Below are 23,856 nucleotides of genomic sequence, written 5' to 3'. Positions count from 1 at the left end.
CTAATAGAGGATGTGAAGTCAGCCTAGTTTGATGCTACTGGTGAGCATATAGGCGCTGCCCTTCAGCAAAACATTTCCCATGCTTCTGGTTTTGCAATCATGATCACAATATCCCGAAGGCAAAGTCAGTTACCCTTTCTGCTATCTTTGATGCAATCAATGAGAAGGTTCAAGGAGGCTGTAAATGAAGAGGGAATAAAAGTTGTTTGGACAATTCCATGTCACTGTACAAACCCTTTCACACAGTTTGTACAAGAAGCTTTGAATCTGATAGAGAAACTCTATATGCTGTTTGGCTTTCGCCATCCAGGGGTCTTGCACAAATAACTTGCATAATAAAAAAAAATAGCTGCTCCACCAGTGGCAGCAGATCTTGAAGCCTAGCCGACTTTGAAGCAGGAAGGAATAACCACCACTGTTTTAAACAACTATATATATATATATATATATATATATATATATATATATATATATTAAAATCACTCCTTCCCTTGCCTTTATAACTATACCATCAGCTACAATTTTTCCCATTGCTTACTGATTTAAAATATGCGAAGGAAGACCCAATTCTTTCCCTAAATGGTGAATACTGAAAGGCTAAGTGGCCAAACAAAATCGATATAAACATGTACATTTTGATGTCCTAATATCATACTACTATATTTGAGAAGCTCCATAGATCACTGGGCTCTACGACACAATCAAGAAAGCAATCAGTGTTTACGATCGCAGAATGATTCCTTAGAAAATCTAAATGTGCATTCTTGTGCAAGGCCAAAGTAGTTCATATCAGTAACACCAGCAACAGACACCACACACAAATTCCAATAATATTAATGTGGAAAAACAGGCAGGTGTAGAAATCAAGAAAATAAAATGCTTTATTTGAGCCATTTTATAAAAATGCAAACCAAAATAATAAGTGAAACACACAGAAGGTCCCATTACTTGCTAGCGTTTAGGTATGTACAAAACTTATTTATTCATGCAGGATTACAATAAGAATAGATGTCAAATGCAGATATTGACAGGGAGCACCTGTCCCATACAGCTTGCAAAACTAAATATGTATCAGCAGCTACTTAAGGAATCTCTTTCTAAGAAACAATGGTGGTCAGTTTACAATCTGACATTTTCAATTATGAGACATCCACAGTAAGAGAGAGAAAGAAGATAAGTTTTAGTAGAAATTATCTTAATGCATCCCCAATTAGGTAATGGGTAAAATATATTTTTTCTTGTTTTGGCAATGGTCTCGAATTGCCTTCACAGATATATATCTGCCATACATTCTTGCTCTTTAATGGATTATTTACAAATGAAGTTTCTAATAAGAATTACCCTAGGCAAAAAATGTTTTAAAAACTCAGGAACATATACCAATGGGTATCATATGCTGTTCAATACATTCTCTCAATAAGCTGTATCTCTACCACCAAGAATCTATTACAGTAATAAGTGTGAGTGTATATGTACTTGTTGGCTGAGAAAAAATGCAATGAGGAAAAAATAATATGTTTCAGTGCCATCACTTTTGTTTGAAAAAAGGTACTATCATCTACGTTTTCAGTTATGTATAGGACTATATAAGAGCCCCGTGGAGCAGAGTGGTAAGCTGCAAGTACTGCAGTCCAAGCTCTGCTCACAACCTGAGTTCGATCCCGACGGAAGTTGGTTTCAGGAAGCCGGCTCAAGGTTGACTCAGCCTTCCATCCTTCCGAGGTCGGTAAAATGAGTACCCAGCTTGCTGGGGGTAAAGGGAAGATGACTAGGGAAGGCACTGGCAAACCACTCCAAAAAACAAAGTCTGCCTAGAAAACATCGGGATGTGACGTCACCCCATGGGTCAGGAGGGGAAGATGGATGATGGTAAGAAAGATGCTTCTAAATGTCCCTGTTGGGCTCACTGTGCTACCTGCACATATGTAGTCTGGGGAAAGGCAGGGCTCCAGTGGATCAATATCAATCTTCCGCACATCAGTGCTTTGCATGTGGTGCATTGATCATGCCCAGAGTCTGTTCAGGTCTGCATTACATTCTTTGGACCTTTAATGAAAAAGACCTGTACTCTTCTGAAGCATAGTATTATAGGATATATTTGGTGTAAAGCAATTTCTCATACCACGATTTCAGATGAAGGTGAAAGGACATTTTATGAGGCACTGCAAGTCAGTGATAAAAAGACCTTTGTATTTAAAAATGCATAGGTAATACACTAGCCCTCTATGAGAGAAAGTATGACATTGGTTTCCAAACGTTGATCACATTCATAAAGCAGAAGTTGGTCCAAGAGAAACAACTTTGGCCCAATGCATCACAATGGGCAGACTACAAAGCAAAATGAAAGTGGGTTGGGTGGCAGCAGTATTTGGCAGATTGTGCCAGGAACTAAGCAGGGGGTCTTGGTTGCATCCATAAGGTTCAAGGTTCATTATCTGCCATCTCCAGTTAAAAGGTTGCCAGGCAGACCGGCTGGGTCAAATGCTACCTGCAACCCTGGAAAGCTGCTTCTAGTAGAGACAATGCTTGGAAGGATGAAGCCATGCTCTGATTCAGTAAAAGGGAGCTTAATAAGCCTATTGTATTCCATTCTCTGGGACAAAGTGTTGCCACAATACAGATGCACATACCATATGGCTATTTTTAAGTGCTTTTGTTTTTGATACCACCCCCATCTCTGCAAAGCAGCCAAGGTCTTACCACAGAGACTTTACATACGTGAGAGATGTAAACAGTGATTTAGCTGTAAGCTCACAAAAACAAGAGCTATAATAAAAAGGAATCCAACTTTTTTTGAATGTTTTCAAAGGCATCCTTCCCCAGGTAGTCAATGTGGCCTTCCTCCCATTTTCTTCGTTGATCTTCTGCACTTGGTAGGTCTGGTTCTGGTTCTGGTTGAATAGAAAGCTCTGAAACAGAGCTGGTAACCTCTTCCTATGAACATCAGGGGAAAAAACGAGGTTCAGAAGCTCAGCTTATATTACTTTCACTGGTATAACATCCAAGCCAGAAAGGCGGTTTCAATATACTAATAATGCAAGCACTGAATCTGCAGCTCTCTGAGCAACCGGAATACACACATTACTGCAAAGAACAGTGTGCGTGTGAGTGTGTTAAAACCCTCCAAAATGATAGAAGCAAAACCTATAGCTATAAGAAACAAATGCCCTCTTCGGCCACTGCTAAGCAACCACAACAGTATTGCCAGTTGAAGCCTTGGTTTCTATCAGTAAAAGGCAGGGGGAGAGGTAAGGGCCCTTTCCAGGGCTGTTTTGGCCTTTGAAGGAGGATTCTTTGGGGCAAGGCTCAGGAGCAACCACCAGGCAACTTGCTACCACCTAGGCCCACAGTATCCAGTGTGGTATAGTGGTTCAGGTTTCAGATTAGGATCTGGAAGACCCAGGTTCAAATCCCCACACTCCTGTGGAAACTCACTGGGTGACTTTAGCCAGTCACCCACTCTCAGCCTAACCTGCCTCACAAGGCTGATGTGAGGATTAAATGATGGGCCGGAGAATGATGTACACTACTTTCGGTCCCCATTGTAGAGAAAGCAAGGATATATTTATTATATAGTGGAAGATAGAGGGGCAGATAACGGGTGGGTGGGTGGGTAGGTAGGTAGGTAGGTAGGTTGGTTGGTTGGTTGGTTGGTTGGGAAGGAAGGAAGGAAGGAAGGAAGGAAGGAAGGAAGGAAGGAAGGAAGGAAGGAAGGAAGGAAGGAAGGAAGGAAGGAAGGAAGGAAGGAAGGAAGGAAGGAAGGAAGGAAGCAGAGAAAGGTGAGGAGATGGGGGCTGTAGGAGGAAGGAAAGAGGAAGTAGTATGGGGTAGGAGACATGGGGGATAATGAGGTACTCCCTGCAAGTCCTTGTGGGTTCCCCGCCACACAATTGGGCCTGGCTCAGCACTGCACTTTTGCATCCCAAAAATCAAGACTGCCTCAATCTAAAAAAGGGGAAATTTCTCTTACCTGTGTGTTCTCTTTTTCACAGGTGCCAGAATAGAGAGTTGCACCCACCTACAAAAAAGAAAAAAAATATATAACAAAGTTATCTCAGTAGGACACTGGAGAAATTTTTTGGGGGGTGGGGGAAAGACTCTGAACTACAGTTTATGGGTATGGCTGCTATTTTCTACAGGTTCTTTCTTTAAGCAGAAGTTGCATGACCTTAACTTAGCCCTGACTTGTTAGTCTCCCCCTTTAGGGCACAGTTTGTATTCTGTTTCAGGCTCACCAAGTCCTTACAGTAGGATGGGCTATCTGCCAGGGACCCAGACTCAGCCTCTAGGAACCCCGGCGCAATCCCTTCTCTTAGTGCCGGGATGATCTTGCCAGGAAACAAAAGCAGGTACTTTCCCCATGCCCAAGACTGTTCCACACCAGCATCAATGAGGCTGGGAATTTCCATTATTTTGAAGATGGGACAAAATGAACAGATGGTGTAACTATATAATTGCTTGTAATGTTTTTTTAAATGATGAGTGAATATAGATTATATTGGAACCACAGTTCCAGTTAAAATGAAGATAAATTTTGGCACTAAGTTTCCCATAAAGAAGCGTGCTTACTATTTCTACAGTGTGCTGAAGGACTGGCTGGACAACGGGCAGTGTGGATGACTGACTGGGCTCAGCAACTGTGACATCAAGACTGCCCTCCGCTTTCTGTACCGGCTGCTGAAAAATAAAGCCACAGTTTTAAGTTTGGTTACCAATTGATCTTATCTCATATTCTGGGGGGAGGGAGAGATGATCAGTGTTTGCTTTTAGCACAACTCAAAGCCACCAATTGCTAAATACATAAGTTTTTGGTGGAAGTGTTTTACTTCAAAGTTAAAGTAGCCTTCTTCTTTTTTATATAATTTTTTTATAATTTTTATAACATAAAACAAAACAAAAAAGAAAAAATACAAATCGATACCTTCAATATACATATTATAACTACATTATATGATAAAATACAAATTATCAAGGTATCGTAACAAACCACCACCCACCTTATTAAGTGTCCCATCACCAGTGTAAGAGACTTACGGAGAAGTGTCTAAGCAGTTTAAAGTTAAACATATAATCAACAATTCAATTGTTCTATTATATCTATAACTCGTTCACTATATTAGAAAAATTCATTTTTGCCATTTTTTCCCAATATGCAAAGGCCTTTGACCAAGTAGTTTTAAATCCTTCCAGATCCTTCCCATGAAGGGAATCAGTTAGTTTGGCCATCCGCATATATATCCATAATTTTTCTCTCCAGTCTTTAATTAGAGGTCTATTTACTTGCTTCCAGGATTTAGCTATTATAATTCTCGCTGCAGCAAAGCTATATTGACATATGACTCTATCACTTTTATTCATTTTCTCCTTGGGAATTCCCAGTAAACAAAATGCAGGTTCCATTTTTACTTTAATATTAATCACATTACAGGTCTCTTTCACTACTTCTCTCCAAAATGGTTTAACCTTTTTACATACCCACCATGCATGCATAAAAGTTCCTTTTTCCGTTTCACATTCCCAACATAAATCCGTCAATCCTGAATTCATTTTATTTAACATCACTGGTGTGATATACCATCTATAAAACATCTTGTATAGATTCCCTCTTATTTCATTAGTAATTGTGAATTTAAATTCGTTTTTCCAGAGCCTCTCCCAAACCTCCAAGTTAATATTATATCCTAAGTCCCTCATCCATTTTACCATCACTGGTTTAATCCTCTTGCTCTAAATTTACTTCTATTAATAATTTATAAACCCTCACTATCATGCCTTTAGTTCCTTTATTTAATACTAATTCCAACTTAGATTTATTTCTATTAAATCCCACTAGTTTATCTTTATTAAATATATCCTTTAATTTATAATACATACAATTAAAGTAGCCTTCAATGGGTTGCCAGGTCCCTCTTCGCCATAGGCAACAGGTTTGGGGGATGGAGCCTGAGGAGGGCGGTGTTTGGGGAGGGGAGGGACTTCAATGCCATAGAGTCCAATTGCCAACACGGCCATTTTCTCCAGGTGAACTGATCTCTATCGGGTGGAGATCAGTTGTAATATCAGGAGATCTCCAGCCACCACCTGGCGGTTGGCAACCCTAGCCTTGAGGTTTACTAGTCCGGTTTAGTTGACGAACACCTAATTGTTCTAGAGGTCATGATGGATAACAGCACTGAAACTGCAACGTGATTTCGGGTTAAGTACACTTGGGGCTCCTGATAAAAGACCACTCAAAGCAACATGTTTAAAATTAGGAGATGCCCCCTTTAAAAATACATTTACATAGAAACACAGTCCTATCCAATCAAAAGAACATGCTTTTGTGTAAGCGTAATTAGGATTAGACTGCATGCAAGTGGATGAGGCCCACTACTCTCTGGGCAAGAGACACTAATCTCAAGGCTTTGGGGTGGCTTTGAAGAGAACATGCAAAGCCAGGCTTCTGCATCTCGTCTGAAGTCCATAGATACATACATTTCCCCAAAGAAGATGCAGGTTCTCTGAATAATGTGCTGACTCCTGGTAAGAGGCTCGCTCACCATTCTGCTCTCCCTCTTAGCCAAAGCCACCCAATTTTAACACAAAAGTATTTTATCAAAAGTTTTTTACTATGTAAATCCTAATTTATTAGCATTTCTTTGGTAAGGGAAGCTCAATTTTTTATTTACCGGATTAAAAAGTGGGGGGAAAGAGATTTGCATACGGGGTGCAGTTGAAGATGCACAGACGAAGCTTTTTATCAACCCAACGTTTAATCTCCGAATACACAGTAATGGACGTTTTGAAAGATTTCTAAATCATGGTTCTAGACTCAATTAGCAGAAAGAGTGCAAAAAGAATTGAAAACTTACAGTATTGGCAGAGAATTCACCACACGACTCTACGGTAGTTTCTGTTACATATTCTGTATTCACTGCTACAGGCAAAGGATAGCTAGAGACAAGAGCTTCTTCTTCAAATCCAATTTGATTTTCACTCAAGTCAGGCTAACAAAAAAAAAAGGTGTTGTATCAGCAAAAATTCTCAGCCTCCTTTTCTACTAAAGATCACGTTTTATTTCAAATGGGACGCCCTCTATTCTGGCAGATTTTACTGTATTCCCCCATCAAACTCTTGAAAAAAATTGTATTTGTGGAGGACTACTGGTGCCAGAATGTGACTGGGACACGTGTCTGAGCTCTTATCCCATCTGAAACAGTGGCATGTTGATAGGTACCAATAACTCAGATGTGCAATCCATGTTCAGGTCCTGAAACCCAAATGATCTGTGAGAGCCTAATTCCATAGCAGGGTCGGAGCAACTTTTTAGAATTATAATAGGTTATGTTGACTCATTCTTTATTTGCTGATATTTTATAAGGTGTTTTTTTTAAAAAAAAATACTGAAAAGGTCAGAGAAGAGTTATATAATTATTTCCTTTCCACGTATAAGACTACGGACCGGTCTCACTCAAAACTCACATGTGGCTCTTTGACATGCCATCTATGGCTCTTTGGAGCCACATACCGCAATATGGTACTTGCTCCCATGATCTAGGAAAGTGAGAAAGGGACTTGTGGTTGGGAGGTGGTTCCCACAACTGAAAAGCTGCTGCTGGAAAGACTGGAGGATGGGTAAGTTGCTAAACTTTCCTGAGCTGTGGGCCTCCAGCCAGGGATGAAACTAAAGGGCTAATCCTCTCCAACAGCCCCCCTCCAACAGTGGGTGGTGTGCAGAGCATACAACAGCCATGTGACTCTTTTGGCTGATGGTAAATTGCAAATGTCTCTCTCTGAAAAACAGTGAGAGACTACCAGTGCTATAGTCAATTTGATTGTACTCGTTGTTTTGGACACTAACCCATTCCTTTATATGTAGCTCTATAGCAATACCCTAAAACTCTCCACTGCTGATGGCTCATTACATATCTACGCAGTATCTGTACACTTAACAGCCCCTATGGTAATTTGTCAATAAAAACTTAATACTTGTATACTTAAAAAACTAGATGCTGTATAAGAACATTACTCCCTGACACTCCCTGCACAGAAAATCAGCCACAACACATGAAGATCACGAGGCACGGAAGGGAACAAAAAATAAAGCTTTTCATTGTCAAAACATCATATTACCTCTTCTTTCTGGAGCTCTGACTCATAGGATTCCTGCAATTTTTCCAACAAGGGTAATATACTGGAACTGTACGTCTCCCACCAAAGTTCAAGAAAGGAACGCTGACTTTCAGATACTGAAGCCGAACCATCCTCTATAATGGTTTTTGTCTGAGGATTATATTTGTAGCTCCAGGGCTTTGCTGACCCCAAGAAATGGACTACCTTTGCATCTCTGCCAAAACTGTAATGAGAATACAGGTGTTTTGTTTGTTTTTCCAGTTACCGTAGGCTTATATTAAACACCATTTTAAAATGCTGAGCAGCCTGAATAACCCAGCTTAACCTGGGCACATGAGAGCTTAGAAGCAAAGCTCAGTCGGCAATGGTTAGTATTTGGATGGGAGACCACCCAGAAAGAGCAGGGTTGTTGTGCAGAGGAAGCTAACTGCAAAACCACCTCCGCTCATCTCTTGCCTTTAAAGCCCTATGAAGGGTCGCTATAAGTCGGTTGCAAGTTGACAGCACTTACTTATTATTAAAATGCTGACGCAAAATGTTTCACCCATGCTGCGGCATCATGAAAAGTCATTAGATGTCAGGGTAATGTCACCCAGGATGCATGTAGGGTAAAGCACCAACTATCATCCAGGAGATAGAATGGTAATGCCCACCTTGTTGGATATGCATGTTTGTGCTACCTGAATTGCAGCTGTAGACTACTATAACCAGTCACCCAGTGTATTTCAATACTTACTATCTGAATGCAGGGGCATAAGTGTAGACAGCGTTGCTGCTCAGGTTATAGAGAAATGGCAAGTGTTTGCTAATATCAGCTGTCGACCAGTCGCTGAAAAAACTGTTTAATAGTCCTTGATCGCCTCCTGGAGAATTGAAAACAAGAGTGTGCAAACTATAACATAGGCTAAAGGAAATTAATCAAAGTCAAATTCACTCATGCTGATGGAACAATGTACCTGCCCCAAGTTCCCACCTGGAGAAGATGCAAGTTTCAAAACAGAGCTCACAGATCTCTGCTCTCAAATAATCAAACGACTTGGAGTGGTGGACTCTGTTCTGGAGAACCAGTTTAATTCCCCACTCCTCCACATGAGCAGCGGAGGCTAATCTTGGTGACCTTGGGCTAGTCACAGCACTTTTAGAGCTCTCTCAGCCCCACCTACCTCACAGGGTGTCTGTTGTGGGGAGAGAAGGAAAGGTTGATTGTAAGCCGGTCTGATTCTGCCTTAAGTGGTAGAGAAAGTTGGCATATAAAAACCAACTCTTCTTCTTCTTACAACAACACCATCACATTTTGTATAGCCATCTTTTCTCTATCGGTTTTCCTCTTACTGCATGAACACATGGTTGCCCTATACCAAATCAGATCACTGGTCTATCAAGTTGAGTATAGTATTCTCTGGCTGGACAAAGCTCTCTAGGGTCTCAGGTAGAGAGGTTTTTTTACATCATCTACTACCTGATCGTTTTAACTGCCAAGGATTGAACCTGGGACCTTCAGCATGAAGAACAAGTACTCTACCACTATACTATGGCATCGTTTTGAAAAAAGTTATACTTAGATGCCCTGGGAACCACAAGGCCCATGTGCATCATTGTACTGCACAGCACTATGACACCAAACCTCCATACAGTCCACTTCCATTAAACTTAAATGCCAAATAAAAAATAAAGGATGCTATCCAGCTCAGTTATTGTATGTTGAGAAACAAGGCCATGGATGTACTCCAAAGAACTTTCTTCCAGGAAGTTTTACATACAAGTTAAGCACCTTTTGTCACTTGGCTGCTGGCAAAAACAGACAAAGGTGAAGGCTCAGCATTACCCTCAGCTTTTTTAGAGGGTTGTTACAAAAAAATCCCTATGTTTCAAAGGCTTTGTTTGTGTGGTAGTGGGCAGGTGGATACTATGGAACACATTCTACTATTGTGTCCCTTCTGTGAAAATGTTCATGATGAAATGATCTCTCCGTTGTTGTCCAGGCGGGGACTCGGCGGATAGGGTTAGGGAATTGTTAAGCGGTGAGAATCCTCAGGTCACAAACAAGGTCGCCAAATATTGTGCTGTTATTATGAAGCTTCGTAAATCTCTGCTAAAATGATGTTATTTGTGCATACTGGGCCGCCTTCTCTCTCCACTTAGTCTTTTATGTAGAGTGTGTTTTTAAAATTTATATTTATATATCCTATCATTTTAAATCCGTTTTTTATATTGTTTATGTTGAGGTTTATTGCTGTATAATTTTTACTGGTCTGATTGACTGTATTAATAAATTGATTGATTGATTGACAAAGGTGAAGTAATACAGGCAAGCCAGAGTGGTGGACCTGATAGGGATGCAATGCCTGCATGTTGCACCTTGACAAAGTCATAGGCTACCCAGCATGACAGTTGTGGGCAATCTGGAGCTGTACACTGTGGTACAGTCATGTCAGGAAACAGGGGTCACAGCACCATCCCTCGTGGTCTAAAATGCATAGTAAAATATGAGCATTTTCATATAGATTGTATATGGTATTATAGATGGTTATAAGCAGTATGTGCCCTGACCTGGATGGCCCAGGCTAGCCTGATCTCGTCAGATCTCAGAAGCTAAGCAGGCTCAGCCCTGGTTAGTATTTGGATGGGAGACCACCAAGGAATACTAGGGTTGATGTGCAGAGGAAGGCACTGGCAAACCACCCCGTTAGTCTCTTGCCATGAAAACCCCAAAAGGGGTCTCCTTAAGTTGGCTGCGACTTGACGGCACTTTACACATACACACACACACACACATACATAAGAAGTATGTAAATTTCAAACAAGAAGTGTTCAAACAAAATCAACAGTTGCCATTAAAATAAATACTTTCCATTTATTTGGAGTTTTTTCCCCCTCACTAAATAAACAAAGATGGCAAGCGAAGTTGTATTTCAACAAACAGATGTCTCGCTATGTTTGAAATGAGACAAGTCAAAACAAAGAGGAGGAATAACAAATATTCAAGAAAAATGAAAGAATATGTTTAAGCATCTGTTGAAACTCCCATTAATACAAAACCATTTCCATGGCGGCTTGGGGGCACTTGGAAGGACACTGCCAACAGGCGCCCCCCGTGTGATGGGAGCCACTCAGCACTTCACGGAGTCTCAGCTCGGCTCCAGAAAGGTGATGCGTCCTATGGAAGCGTCCCTGTATTACTTCACCTTTGTCAATCAATCAATCAATCAATCAATCATTTTGTGGGGGCACCTGATCCCCAAATTCCAAAAGTACCCACAGGCTAGTAAGATTGGGAGGCCCCGTACTAGATTTTGAAAGGGCAGTAGGGAGCTGAACATGCAAACGGCCTTTTTTTTTAGTAGCCGATTGTTGCCTAGTACCACACCAGTATCTGGGGGCGGGATTCCTATAGCACTGCCAATATTCTAAAGTTAACATCCCCCCAAGCCCTCCACAATGTAAACTTTAGATTAACAAGAAGCAGTTCTGATAAAGCTTACCATCAAAGCTACCACACTCATTTGCAAACTGCAGGAGGAGGTTGAAGGTTTTTAAAGAAGGACGGAAAACAAAGACACCGCTGTTAAAGCAGTCTGGCCAGCCAGAATCAGGAGCGGCAGAGAGTTCATCCCGATCAAACAGCTCATCAATATTGCATAGTACCTACAGGGGACATGAGAAATTTGAATTACAAGACCCTGACCTGGATGGCCCAGGCTAGCCCAATCTCCTCAGATCTTGAAAGCTAAGCAAGGTTGGCCCTGGCTAGTACTTGGATGGGAGACCACCAAGGAAGCCCAGAGTTGCTACGCAGAGTCAGGCAATGGCAAACCACCTCTGTTAGTTTCTTGCCTTGAAATCTCTATGGGGTTGCCATAAGTCAGCTGCAACACCAGGGCTTTCCACCAGCAAGGAGGACATGAAAAACCTGAATTACAAGAAGTCTACACTATACAAACTCAGGAATCTAGAACTCTCTACTGGTGCAGTCTGCTACATTTCCTTCAGCATGCAGAACAAGTACTCTACCACTATGCCATGGCATCATTTTGAAAAAGTTATACTTAGATGCTCTGAGAACCACAAGGTCCATGTATATTACAGCTGTGATTGTACTACACAGCACCATGATACCAAACCTCCATACAGTCTACGTTGGTATACAGTATAACCATCTATAATACCATATACTATGTGGCTCAGTGGTAGAGCCTCTGCTTGGCATGCAGAAGGTCCCAGGTTCAATCCCCGGAATCTCCAATTAAAGGGATAGGCAAGTAGGTGATGTGAAAGACCTCTACCTGAGACCCTGGAGAGCCGCTGCCGGTCTAAGTAGACAATACTGACTTTGAAGGACCAAGGGTCTGATTCAGTATAAGGCAGCTTCATGTGTTCACTCTCCTTTCGTCTTGTTCTCAGGATGTATATATGAATATGGTTTATTTTGCTTTTGTACTGATGGGATACATTTTCATCCAAGCTGCTCAACCACTGAATTTTACTGCTATCTCAGTTGCTGAACACAGTGTTCTGTAGATTTTTATAGGTACTTTTTATACTGCAGTTTATAGTTAAAATTTGTTCCTATGGTAGGGGGCTTGTTCATGAAGATGTGCATGTGTATCACACAAGTGTCAGGAACGGTGCATGGCCTGACTTTCCCAACTCTACCACAAGTCCCGTGACAATCAACAAAACAATGCCTGCAAAACCCTGGAACATGTTACAAAAGCCAATCAATATGGCAAAAACTCCATACGCTTTCTGACATCACTGTTCTTACCAAAGTGTCTGCATCCATGAAGACGCACTTGCTAAATTGAGTAAGTGTCCAGCAATGAAACTTGGTAAAGGTTACACCCAATTCTGGCCTATTCAGCAGAGCCAAACGCACCGCATCTTTGCTATCAATTTCATCCACATCAACCACAGCATCAAATATGTTGCTGAGGACAGCCCTGGAAAAACACAAGATTGGAAACCTTCAAAGCCCTTCTTTTGTCATTAACAAAATTTCTGATACTTAAAACTACAGTCGCTGGAATTAGTAATAAGTGTCATTCATTTGCAAGGTTTAGAGAAACCACAAGGGAAATAAATACTGAGGAAAGCTTGATTTCCTCAGAGTTCACTTCCTATATACGTTGATCGGCTACATAATTGATCATCCAGCATGAGAATGTCAGAGACTCATTTCATTTCAAATAGTCTGTTCTACAGTGACAGCATGCTGAGGTGAAGGACATTATAGGGGTTGTTCTGTAGTGGAAGTCTGATGCGTGAGAAGAACATAAGGGCAGCCCTGCTGGGCCAGAAAAAAGGTTTGTCTAGAGCAAATTCTTTTTCCAACAGCAGTCAACCAGATGCCCATGGTAGCTCATACAGCAGAGAATGAAAACTCGGGGCCATTATTAGCCCCTGGTATTCAAAAGTATATTTACTTTGGATGCGGAGTTTCCACCTCATTATTATATGTCTAACAGCCAATGATATCCCAGTCTAAGAATTTGTACAATCTTATTTAAAGCCATCCTAATTTATTTTAAAAATTCATGTTCTGCTTTTCATAGAATCATAGCGTTGGAAGGGACCACCAGGGCCATCTAGTCCAACCCCCTGCACAATGCAGGAAATTCACAACTACCTCCCCCTCCACACCCCTAGTGACCAGAAGATGGCCAAGATGCCCTCCCTCTCATCATCTGCCTAAGGTCACAGAATCAGCATTGCTGACAGATGGCCATCTAACCTCTTCTTAAAAACCTCCAGGGAAGGAGAGCTTACCCCCTCCCGAGGAAGCCTGTTCCACTGAGGAATTGCTCTAACTGTTAGAAAATTCTTCCTAATGTCTAGACGGAAACTCTTTTGATTTAATTTCAACCCGTTGGTTCTGGTCCGACCTTCTTGGGCAACAGAACACAACTCGGCACCCTCCTCTCTAGGACAGCCCTTTAAGTACTTGAACATGGTTATCATATCCCCTCTCAGTCTTCTCCTCTTCAGGCTAAACATACCCAGCTCCTTCAACCTTTCCTCATAGGACTTTCCTCATAGGACTTTCTTCCTAAAGTAGATTATCCCAACAACTGAAAGAGTATGATGGACCAAAGGTCACCTGGCAAGTTTCCATGGCAAAGTGGGAATTCAAACCCAGTTTGCTGAGGTCCTAATCCTACACTCTCTACACCTCACAACACTCAACTGGTGGGACCATCACAATATCTTACAGCAGTAAATTCCATTAAAAAATGTACGTACTTCCTTTTGTCTCTCCTGAACCCACGGACACAATTTTAATAAGTGAACCTGAGTCATAATGTTGAGGAAGAATTTTTCCGAGTGGTTTTCTTCATTCTATTAATAATTTCATATAAGTCTTTGTCATGTTCGCCATCAGTCATCTTTTTCTAAACTAAAATACTTTAGGTTGCATTCCAACATCATGCTAAACTGAAGTGTTAAATCAAGCTCTGTACATGGGATGAAGGAGGCACGAGCACAGTGAACAAGTTGTGTTTGCGGCAAGAGGCCAGCAACCCTCTGTTTAAATGGAATGTGTTATGGCATCTGAATGAAACCTGAGAGTAAAAACAAATGCGCTGCTGGGAATTCTCCAGAAAAGGGGAATTCAGATCTCTCTCGTATCTCATATTCTCCCCTGAATGTCTCTAGAGAGCTCCAATGGGATAAACACATAGTTTGACCAAGCCAGGAAGTCCCTATCATTCTGAAACAGGAAGTCTGGGAAGGGATCAGAGCGAGCAAGGTGAAGGGGAAAGATACAAAACCCACTATAGTACGGAAGGTTACGTTTGAACAAACCCTGTCCTTTGAAATAAGAATTTGGGACTCTCTGCTGAGATTGAAAAACTTTCTGGTGGCGTTCTGCAGTTGAAACAGCGATCAGGGTACCGCTGATCTATGCTCAGCTCTTGCACAAAAAGTGGTTACAAGTACAGGGTCACAAGTGGACGGATGCTTTTCAAGAGAATTAAAACAAGCTTGCGACAAGCAAAAATAAGCCCTTCAGCCACATGCAATTTAATTACCCCGACGAGCTGGGAATTACAATATCAATTCAATATGCTGTAAGCTGTTCTTTTGCAATCATGTAATTGCATAATTCCCATTTCTACTTCAGTGCTATCATGTTAATTGCATCGGAAAATGTGTTTTTACCTCATTGCTTTGGAGACTTGGGGTGTAATTAGTACTGCCAGCATCCTGGATGTCCTGTGGTTCCTCAAGGACTGTCCAAGAACCAGCGCTCCATGGCAGTAAACATCGTTGGTACCAAGGGTCACAAAGGCCTGGTCTGTCACTGCAAAAAAACATCCACAATAATTTAAGCGCAAAACAAAGAGGGTTAGCTGGGCAGCTTCTTATCGCGCCCTGCTCGACAAGACAGGTTGCAGCTTCTGTTAAGAGTCCGTGGACTCCCATGAGAAGTTCTTTTGCAACCTAAAAGTCCCTAGAAGGGACCAAGTTCCTGCGTGGGATCTATCAATGCAAGTGTGACAGCAGGATCCTCAAACAGCAGGTGTGTTTAAATGCAGACAGGCACCCCGAGTTGGTCTCACCGTAAAGAAACAGAGTAGTAAGACCTAATGCTTAAGAACCAATTGCATCTGTCTGCAATTCAGTACCACAGTAATAATGCTACACCATTATTTTGCAATATGTTCCAAGATCTTGGGCCTGGGACAGCAGTGGAGACTGACCCAATGTCAAGCCAATCATCCTCTCCAAGCAAGACTTAGGCCTGAGCTGTAAAGAAAGAAATTATCTACAGATGGTGTGTATAAATTGCTATCAAGTCGCAGCCAACTTATGGAGATCCCATAGAGTTTTCCAGGAAAGAAACTAACAGAGGGAGTGTGCCATTGCTTGCCTGGGCTATCCAGTTTAGGGCCTATAGACGGTCCCACACACCAAACAGAATCAGAAAACACACACAAAAATTATTAATGTCTGCTTGAGACGCAAAACAAGCCTGGGCACTTATTTTTTAAAAAGAGAACACATTTGATTGACTTGTGAAAATGTTAAATTTTACCACAGAAGAGTTATTTCTGTGGACCCGCTTAGCAGTTCTCTTGGGGCACCTATCCTAAAATAAGGGATTAGAAAAAGCAGTTATGATAAATGCTTGCTTCTGCAAGAATAGTCTTGGACAGATTTGGGAAGCAGGCAGAAACTCCATTCGTACCTGTATGGAAAAGGAAATTGTAGAGTGCTATAATGCATAAGAGCAAAGCTCTAAAATGGTTCTGGGATCCTTCAAGTTTTAACATAAATCCTCGTACGTGGCAAAAATAAACCACAAGCACTTAAAAAAAAGAATGCTCAGGCTTTTTGAACCAAATAATGAGCGCACATCCCGCAGCATAATGAAAACGACACCTTGCAATTAAATGTTTTTTTTTTTTTACAGGTTAAAAAAAAAAAGACCAGAAGGAGAGGGGAAATCCACTTACCAGGCATCTTTTAAGTTGCTGCTTAACAGTAAAGCCTATGTCACAGAGAGAGGAGACCCAGTCCTGGAGAGGGGGAGGTGGAAATTCCTGCAGTGCTCCCGGCCCGACTGAGTCAACAAATCAGCAGATGGGATCTGCCTCTTCCTTTCCTACAGAAGACGATAGGTGACTTATATTACACATTCTCCACGTCCCCCTGGTGCAAGGCTAGGAAGCTCACCTGCATGTTACATTGGCCAAAACTTCCTCAAGGGGGTGAAACCGGGAGTGGGGTGGGTGGGAGGAGGACACCTGATATTTCTTACTCTCCGTGCCCCACCACCTCTTACTTTACAATAACTGGGGGCGGGGATCCCGACAATGCCATACAAAGCCTTGCAAACCGCACGCACCCCCTCCCCGCCATCCCCTTCAACCAGCAAAATGGGTCCAACAAGTAGTTTCATGCCCCCTTCTTCAGGTTCCCTGAGCAAACCATTAACCCTTTCATCACCACCCGCTGTTTTTGGCACGGTTTGCTAACACAGTTGCAATGGAAAAGATGGTGGGGGGGGAGAGAGAGAGAAGGGACTGACTTTGGAAAACAAGCTATCAGAGACGTTGGGCGAAAACGCACGGCCGCTTTATCCTCCTTTAATCCCTGTTTCGGCCAGGATCGAACGCACATTAGGCGAAACGCATGCCTACGATCCTGGCTGAAACAGGAGGATAGAGCGACAGTGCGTTTTCGCCCAACGTTGGCGCTTGTGTAGTCAAAGTCAGCATCGACCCAGAGAAAGGGGGCTATCAATAATGAATAGGCATGACAGTCCCCAGCACATTTTTTTTCTTCCTTCTGCAGGGGGGGGGATGCCCCATCCCTTCCCTCTGCTCATGCTTAGACAACCCGTGTCTCTTGGTCAACCCTGCAATGCAGCTTCTGCTGCGACGGGACGCTATTGCCCTGCTTGCTTGCCCGCCCCGTCTACAAACCATGCAAGTCCTTGACCAGGGCAGCCACGCCGAGCTGCGCCCTCCATAGGTGCTCCGGCTCCTCCAGAGCTGCTGCTGCCGCGGCCAGCCCACGGGGCGAAAGGCAACCGCGGAGGCGCGCGCGAGAGGGCGGGGGCGAGGCTCGCCGCTCATTGGCCCCGGCGCGGCCCCGCCCCTCCCTCGCCAGCTCTCCCTGCGGGAACGGCGGCGGCGCGGGAGACGCCCGGGCATTCCGGCGGCGGCGGGGCTGTCCGGGTTCCCGCTGGGAAGCAGGGAGGCGCGGGTTCGAGCCCACCTGGGGCCCCTCGCGCGTTTGGAGGCAGGGCCGGGGCTGGTCGGAGGGGCACAATTTTAAACCGATTAGTTTCTTGGGGGGGTGGGGGGGAAATGCAACTGACAATTTGTATATTTTTATTTTAAGTTAAGTAACACAACGGCGGGACTTATATGGAATATAATTAATTATATAATTAAGATAGATACAACAGTGATACTTATATGGAATATAATTGATTATATTATATTTATTATATTATATAGAATATAATTAATTATATTCCATATAATTAATTATATATAATTACGATAAATACAACAGTGGTACTTATCTGGAATAATATAGTTAATTATATTCCATATAATTAATCATATATATATATATATATATATATATATATATATATATATATATATATATATATATATTCCAGATAAGTGTGTGTGTGTGTGTATATATATATATATTCCATATAATTAATTATATCATTAAGATAAGTGCCACAACAGTATATTGTTAATTTATTATATATTCCATATAATTAATTATATTCCATATAATTAATCATATATATAATTAAGATAAGTACCACAACACTGGTACTTCTCTGGAATATAATTTATAAATACATATACACACACACACACACACACATATATATGGAATTTTATATTAAGATAATTAAGATTAAGATAAGTACCACAACACTGGTACTTCTCTGGAATATAATTACATGTACATATGTCATATAATATGGAATATAATTAATTATATAATTAAGATAAGTACCACAACACTGGTACTTCTCTGGAATATAATTAATTATGACGTCTTATAAAAAGTTTCATTTATCTACAAGACATGTTTTTGAAAATTGGTTCGCAATGGGGGGGGCACAAGGAGTGAGCCTTGCCTGGGGCGCAAAAATGACTGATGCCAGCTCTGTTTACAGGGGAAGGAATTACGCTACACCCAGCGTGGTGTGGTGGCTAAGAGCGGTGGGCTGTGATCTGGAGCCGTGGTTCTCAACCTGGGGCCATATGGCCCCCCTGGGGGGGCAGGATATTCCAAGGGGGGTGCAGGTGAAAATTGCATAAATGGGGGGCCACGGCACAAGACTAGGGGGCCACGGAGGGAAGTGAAAAGTGAAGAGAACAGAGAAGTGACCGAGAAAAGAAAACAGAAAAGAAAAAATGAAAACAGAAGTGAAGAAAATAGAAAACAGTGGCAGTGGCTTTGTTCTCCCTTGTTTGTGAACATTGTTGTTTATTAGCATGCTGTGTTCCCTTTTTGTGGGGCATTTTTTTGTAAATTTCAGTTTCCCAATAAGAACTGCATGTGTGCATTTTGTGTGGCTGTTTATGCTTCTTGGTTCCTTGGCTATTTACAAACAAAACATTTAAACAGCTACCTTTCCACCGGTAGGGCAGGGGGGCCACAGGAAGGAAACAAGGTCGGAAGGGGGACACGGTTGGAAAAAGATTGAGACAACCACTGATCTGGAGAACCAGGTTCGATTCCCCGCTCCTCCACATGAGCAGCGAAGGCTAATCTGGTGAACTGGGTTGGTTTCCCCACTCCTACACATGAAGCCAGCTGGGTGACCTTGGGCCAGTCACACTCTCTCAGCTCCACCTACCTCGCAGGGTGTCTGTTGTGGGGAAGGGAAGGGGATTGTAGGCCGGTTTGATTCTCTCTTTAAGTGGCAGAGAAAGTCGGCATATAAAAACCAACCCTTCTTCTACAGTCAACAGACGCACTCATTTTTCTTTGTTCCTGCCACAGGGCGTTGTAGGACGTCTCCTCAATCCCAGATGGGTGAGGGGAAGTTTGAGTCCCTACAGGGACAATTTATTAATAAGTAGAGCAAAACAATGTATTTATAAGTAGAATAAGTAGACAATTTATTTATAAGCACCTTAACAATCGTTTGCAAGTGGATTTTTCCAGTTCACATAGTAAAATCCACCTTCAAAGTGCATTGAAAGTGGATTGTAAGTGCATTATTTGGGCTGTGTGAAAGTGCCCCAAGAGTCCCGTAGCACCTTAAAGACTAACAAAACTTCTGGCAGGGTGTGAGCTGTCGTGAGCCACAGCTCACTTCTTCAGAATCTGAAGAAGTGAGCTGTGGCTCCCGAAAGCTCACACCCTGCCAGAAATTTTGTTGGTCTTTAAGGTGCTACTGGACGCTTGCTCTTTTCTACTGCTAATGACAGACTAACACACTACTCATTGTAATGTATTTATAAGTCCCCCTTTCTCTCGACCAGAAAGCACGCTGCTCATGCACCATGCAGGACTGAGCCCTGCTGTATTTTAAAACTGCAGGAGGGGCTATGGAAGGATTTACTTTTTCTTGATTTTTTACTCAGAAGTGGCTGCTTTAGTTGAAATCTCCCTCTATTTCCAGGGTAACTTCTTAGGCGTATGCTTCTGTTGCATCCAGACTGTTCTCTTAAGCTTTGATGCTTTCACTTTTCCCCTAGTTTTCTCTCTTTAAGGCCAAAATATTTCAACAATCCAAATGCTGACATGAAAGACACCAAGCCATGAGATTCTGGGTGGAGGATTGACTAGTCGTCGAAAGCAGATGCAAAGCCAGAACAGCCAAGCAAAAGAAGAGGGCTGTAGCTAGACAACAATTTACAGCATTTATCAGTTTGGTGAGCTTGTAGTTGGACTAATGGCTCTTGTTCACTTTAAACCCTGTATATTATCAAGTGGCTCTTAACCTTTAAACCACTACCACTGACTGAGTATTTAGTATAATCAAATGTTCCTCAACCTACATAAAAAATTAGGAGAAAAAAGGGTATGCCAACCAAGGCATCTTTATTTATTTAGCTGTATTTATGACGTATGTAGACCTCAGGCCAGCGTGGCGTAGTGGTTAAGAGTGGCGGACTCTAATCTGGAGAACCGGGTTTGATTCTCCACTTCTCCACATGAAGCCAGCTGGGTGACCTTGGGCTAGACACAGCTCTCTTAGAGCTCTTTCAGCCCCACCTAACAGGGTGTCTGTTGTGGGGAGGGGGAGGGAAGGTGATTGTAAGCTGGTTTGGATCTTCCTTAAGTGGTAGAGAAAGTTGGCATATAAAAACCAACTCTTCTTCTTCTACATTTGATGAAACCTTTGTGCCTGATGGCCATCAGCCAAGTCCTTAGTGTTAGGCTGATGCCAATTTGCTGTAAGGGCCCGAAGATGGAATCTAGGACTTCATCCTTAAGGCAGGATGACCTGTGTAAACCTCACTCCTTTGGGGCTGTCAGAAGCTATTGTGAGTGGGGAGAAGAGGCTGGTAGACTCTCCCAGGCCTCCCTCCAAAGTTTTGAGTGGCTCCCAAGAGTTGTAATTTGCTCTATGAAGGGGCCATATGACCCTGTTAAGAATCACTGCTCTAGAGCAAAGATCAAGCACGGTATTCTAATGGTTATCATTGCATTGTTTGGTTTTGCACATCCCACTTCTTCAAATGGCAAGCAGTCTTGGGGCAGTGATACTGGGGTTTGGTTTCCTATAGATATGAGAACAATGGAGACATATGTTGTCTTTGAAACATTTGCTGTATTTATGGAGATTCAAATGAAGCATAGGCACCCTGACAAAGCAACAGATCTGCTACCTTGCATCAGGTACCCTGCGAGAGACTGGGCCCCCACAAGTTGATTCGCCTTCAGGTAACTTCCAGTTCCATCTTTTACCATTTGAGTATCTCTCTGCATGTTCCAAATTGCTCTTTCTTCAATCTCTCTCACACTTGTACATGTGTTCCATCCTCTCATCTTAGGGTGGGGATGACCTTCTCAAAGCTCTGGTAGGTCCATGAGCACAACAAGATCATTATCTGATAATTAATTCCCATTGAGAAAACATAAGCCCTGTTCACAAATTACAGTGAATGCACATACAGTCCAAGTACAGTGTACATTTGATAGTTCTTTGCATGTGCTTTGAATATTTCTCATATTGCAGGCAAGCACGTACAGATGAACGTGTGATCCAAACCAAACGTGTATCCGGGTATTGCCCCCCCCCCCCGTTTCATTTGTAAAGTAAACCTGTGGTAGCCCTTTCTTACAAACAGATGTACGTATATTCCTGTAACACGTTGACAGGACTATATACAGCAGTGAAAGAACGTTAGAATTTTAGATAGAGGTTCTGATTCCCACCAGGTGTCTCTAAACTATAGCAAAAGACACATTCATGCTAATCAGACAGCAAATTTACAAAACTATTTTTATCCCAAAGGCAAAGAGCTGTAATTATACATAGCTCCATATTGCAGAAAACATACAAGCATCTTTATCATCATATTTAAATCACAGATAAGATACATTAAGAGAAGACGCTGGGTGATTCCACATGGAGGGGATTTTCCGTGGTGATCATGTTGCCAGTTGGTTTCAGTCACACTTTCAGCTGAGCTCCAAAAATCACAGGCTCATTGTCAGGCCTTGCTCCCTCCTGCAGGAGTAAAGGCTCTTGACATGAGTTAGGCCAGTTTCTGGCTATATGTCAAGTCCTGGTTCTCATGCCTGTAAGCGTCTGTGTACAGTTTCGTTCGTCCTGTTTTTCACAGCTGTGCTGATGTTTAGTCTCCCGTCCTGGGAACCGCTTATCACGGGGCTGCTTGGCCATGTTTACTTTCACAGCCTGTATTGCTTTTAAACATGTAACCTGCCTATGTTTCCTCATTACTAGCCTCACCTGCCTCTAGGCAGTCAGTCCTTTAATCTGTCTTTTTGCTCCTAATAAAGTATTACTGCTTCAGGAATACCTGCCTGGATGAGTTTGCTGATGGGATGCTAGGGACAGACGCCTGAGCCTGACACTCAGTTTCCCCCTATTATAAGCTGTGGGTTTCTTTCGCACAAGATGCAGAATTGTGTCTGCTCTCCAGGACTGTGGTCATGCCATCATGATTCTTCACTCCTCTAGACCAGCACAATACTACAACCCTTTTTATGGGGGGCATGCATAGCACTGCTCCAAAATAGCTCCATACACATATCTGTGCTCTGCTGTACATGGTTGCCATGCATGTCAGCCTGCACCAGAAAAGGGATATTTGTGTTTTGTATTGTTGCAATTGAAGAACAGTGCTAAGACTTTGCCCTGCCCCACCCCCAAATTGCTGTAAAGCCTTGTATTGTGTTGATGTCAACAGTGAGAACAAGAAATCACTGCTGGGGGTGGGAGGGCAAGTTCACTGAAAATGCATGTGATGGAGGCATTCCCTTTCATTCAAGCACAAGGTCTACCTTCCCCTCCAGACCCATGAAAAACATCAGCCCAACAACACCATAGTTGAAAAGATGGTCTCTCTCTCCCCTCCTCTTTTTTAAAAACAAGTACAGTTTTCAGCAGGAAAAACCAGGTGATGTATGATTCATGCATGGGTGTTATGTGGGGGACAATGTTATGTGGGGGCAAAAAAGCTGAAATTGGGGAAGGGGGGTGTTGTGAGGAACTGTCCACTCTGAAAGGTGGCTAAAGGGGGGGGGGGAAATCCATCTCAATCTCTTATCAATTTTATTTTAAAGGCAATATATTATCTTATTCAAATAATTTCCCATGATACAAAAGTATTCATTAGGCACAATTATTTGGATGCAATGTATAAAAGACAGGAAAGTAGCTACAGCGTTTTAATCTTCCCCGTAAATTTTACAGATCATATATACAACAAAAGGACTAACAGCGATAATGGGAATTTATTACGTATTCAAGTCCTTTACAAAGCGAACCTTTCTTAAAAGAGACACAGAAAAGGTGGGAAATGTCTGTGCTTCATATGTTAGAGGAAAGTCTGTATAAATTCCAGTTGTTTTGCTCAAGCTCACTGAGTGTTCTTCCTTACTATAGCCCCTCTCCCATATGGTTTTTGTCCATGCAAATTCAGTGATCCCCAGCATAGTTTTTCTGGGGGATCAAAGGAGATCCCTCCAACTAGGGAAGGGCCGTGGCTCAGTGGTAGAGCATCTGCTTGGAATGCAGGTCCCAGGTTCAATCCCCGGCATCTCCAGTTAAAG

The 23,856-nt window shown here is 42.4% G+C and overlaps 1 protein-coding gene across 1 annotated transcript; it reads right to left on the bottom strand.

The window, feature by feature from the left end:
* Nucleotides 1-2,736: 2,736 nt before the first annotated feature.
* On the bottom strand, nucleotides 2,737-16,580 carry GYG2 (glycogenin 2). The gene is made up of 10 exons (XM_056861921.1): nucleotides 16,572-16,580; nucleotides 15,274-15,415; nucleotides 12,878-13,052; nucleotides 11,595-11,757; nucleotides 8,849-8,975; nucleotides 8,113-8,335; nucleotides 6,852-6,986; nucleotides 4,570-4,677; nucleotides 3,971-4,018; nucleotides 2,737-2,934 (listed from the first exon to the last, which is right to left on the bottom strand). Exons 1-10 carry the CDS (start codon nucleotides 16,576-16,578, stop codon nucleotides 2,767-2,769), a joined length of 1,296 nt encoding a protein of 431 aa, XP_056717899.1. The 5' UTR covers nucleotides 16,579-16,580; the 3' UTR covers nucleotides 2,737-2,766.
* Between the last annotated feature and the right edge of the window lie 7,276 nt (nucleotides 16,581-23,856).

The sequence above is a fragment of the Euleptes europaea genome, chromosome 16, assembly GCF_029931775.1.
Source record: "Euleptes europaea isolate rEulEur1 chromosome 16, rEulEur1.hap1, whole genome shotgun sequence".
Lineage (NCBI taxonomy): Eukaryota > Metazoa > Chordata > Lepidosauria > Squamata > Sphaerodactylidae > Euleptes > Euleptes europaea.
Note: the sequence above shows the minus strand (reverse complement) of the source record. Positions and strands in the feature narration are given on the sequence as shown.

Excerpts from the sequence above, each read along its gene's own strand:
- GYG2 (XM_056861921.1), bottom strand. Across the intron at positions 8,336-8,848 it reads TATGCCCCTGCATTCAGATA|TTTTGGCAGAGATGCAAAGG; the intron begins GTAAGTATTGAA and ends TTCTCATTACAG. Across the intron at positions 4,019-4,569 it reads TTCAGCACACTGTAGAAATA|GTGGGTGCAACTCTCTATTC; the intron begins GTAAGCACGCTT and ends TCTTTTTTGTAG.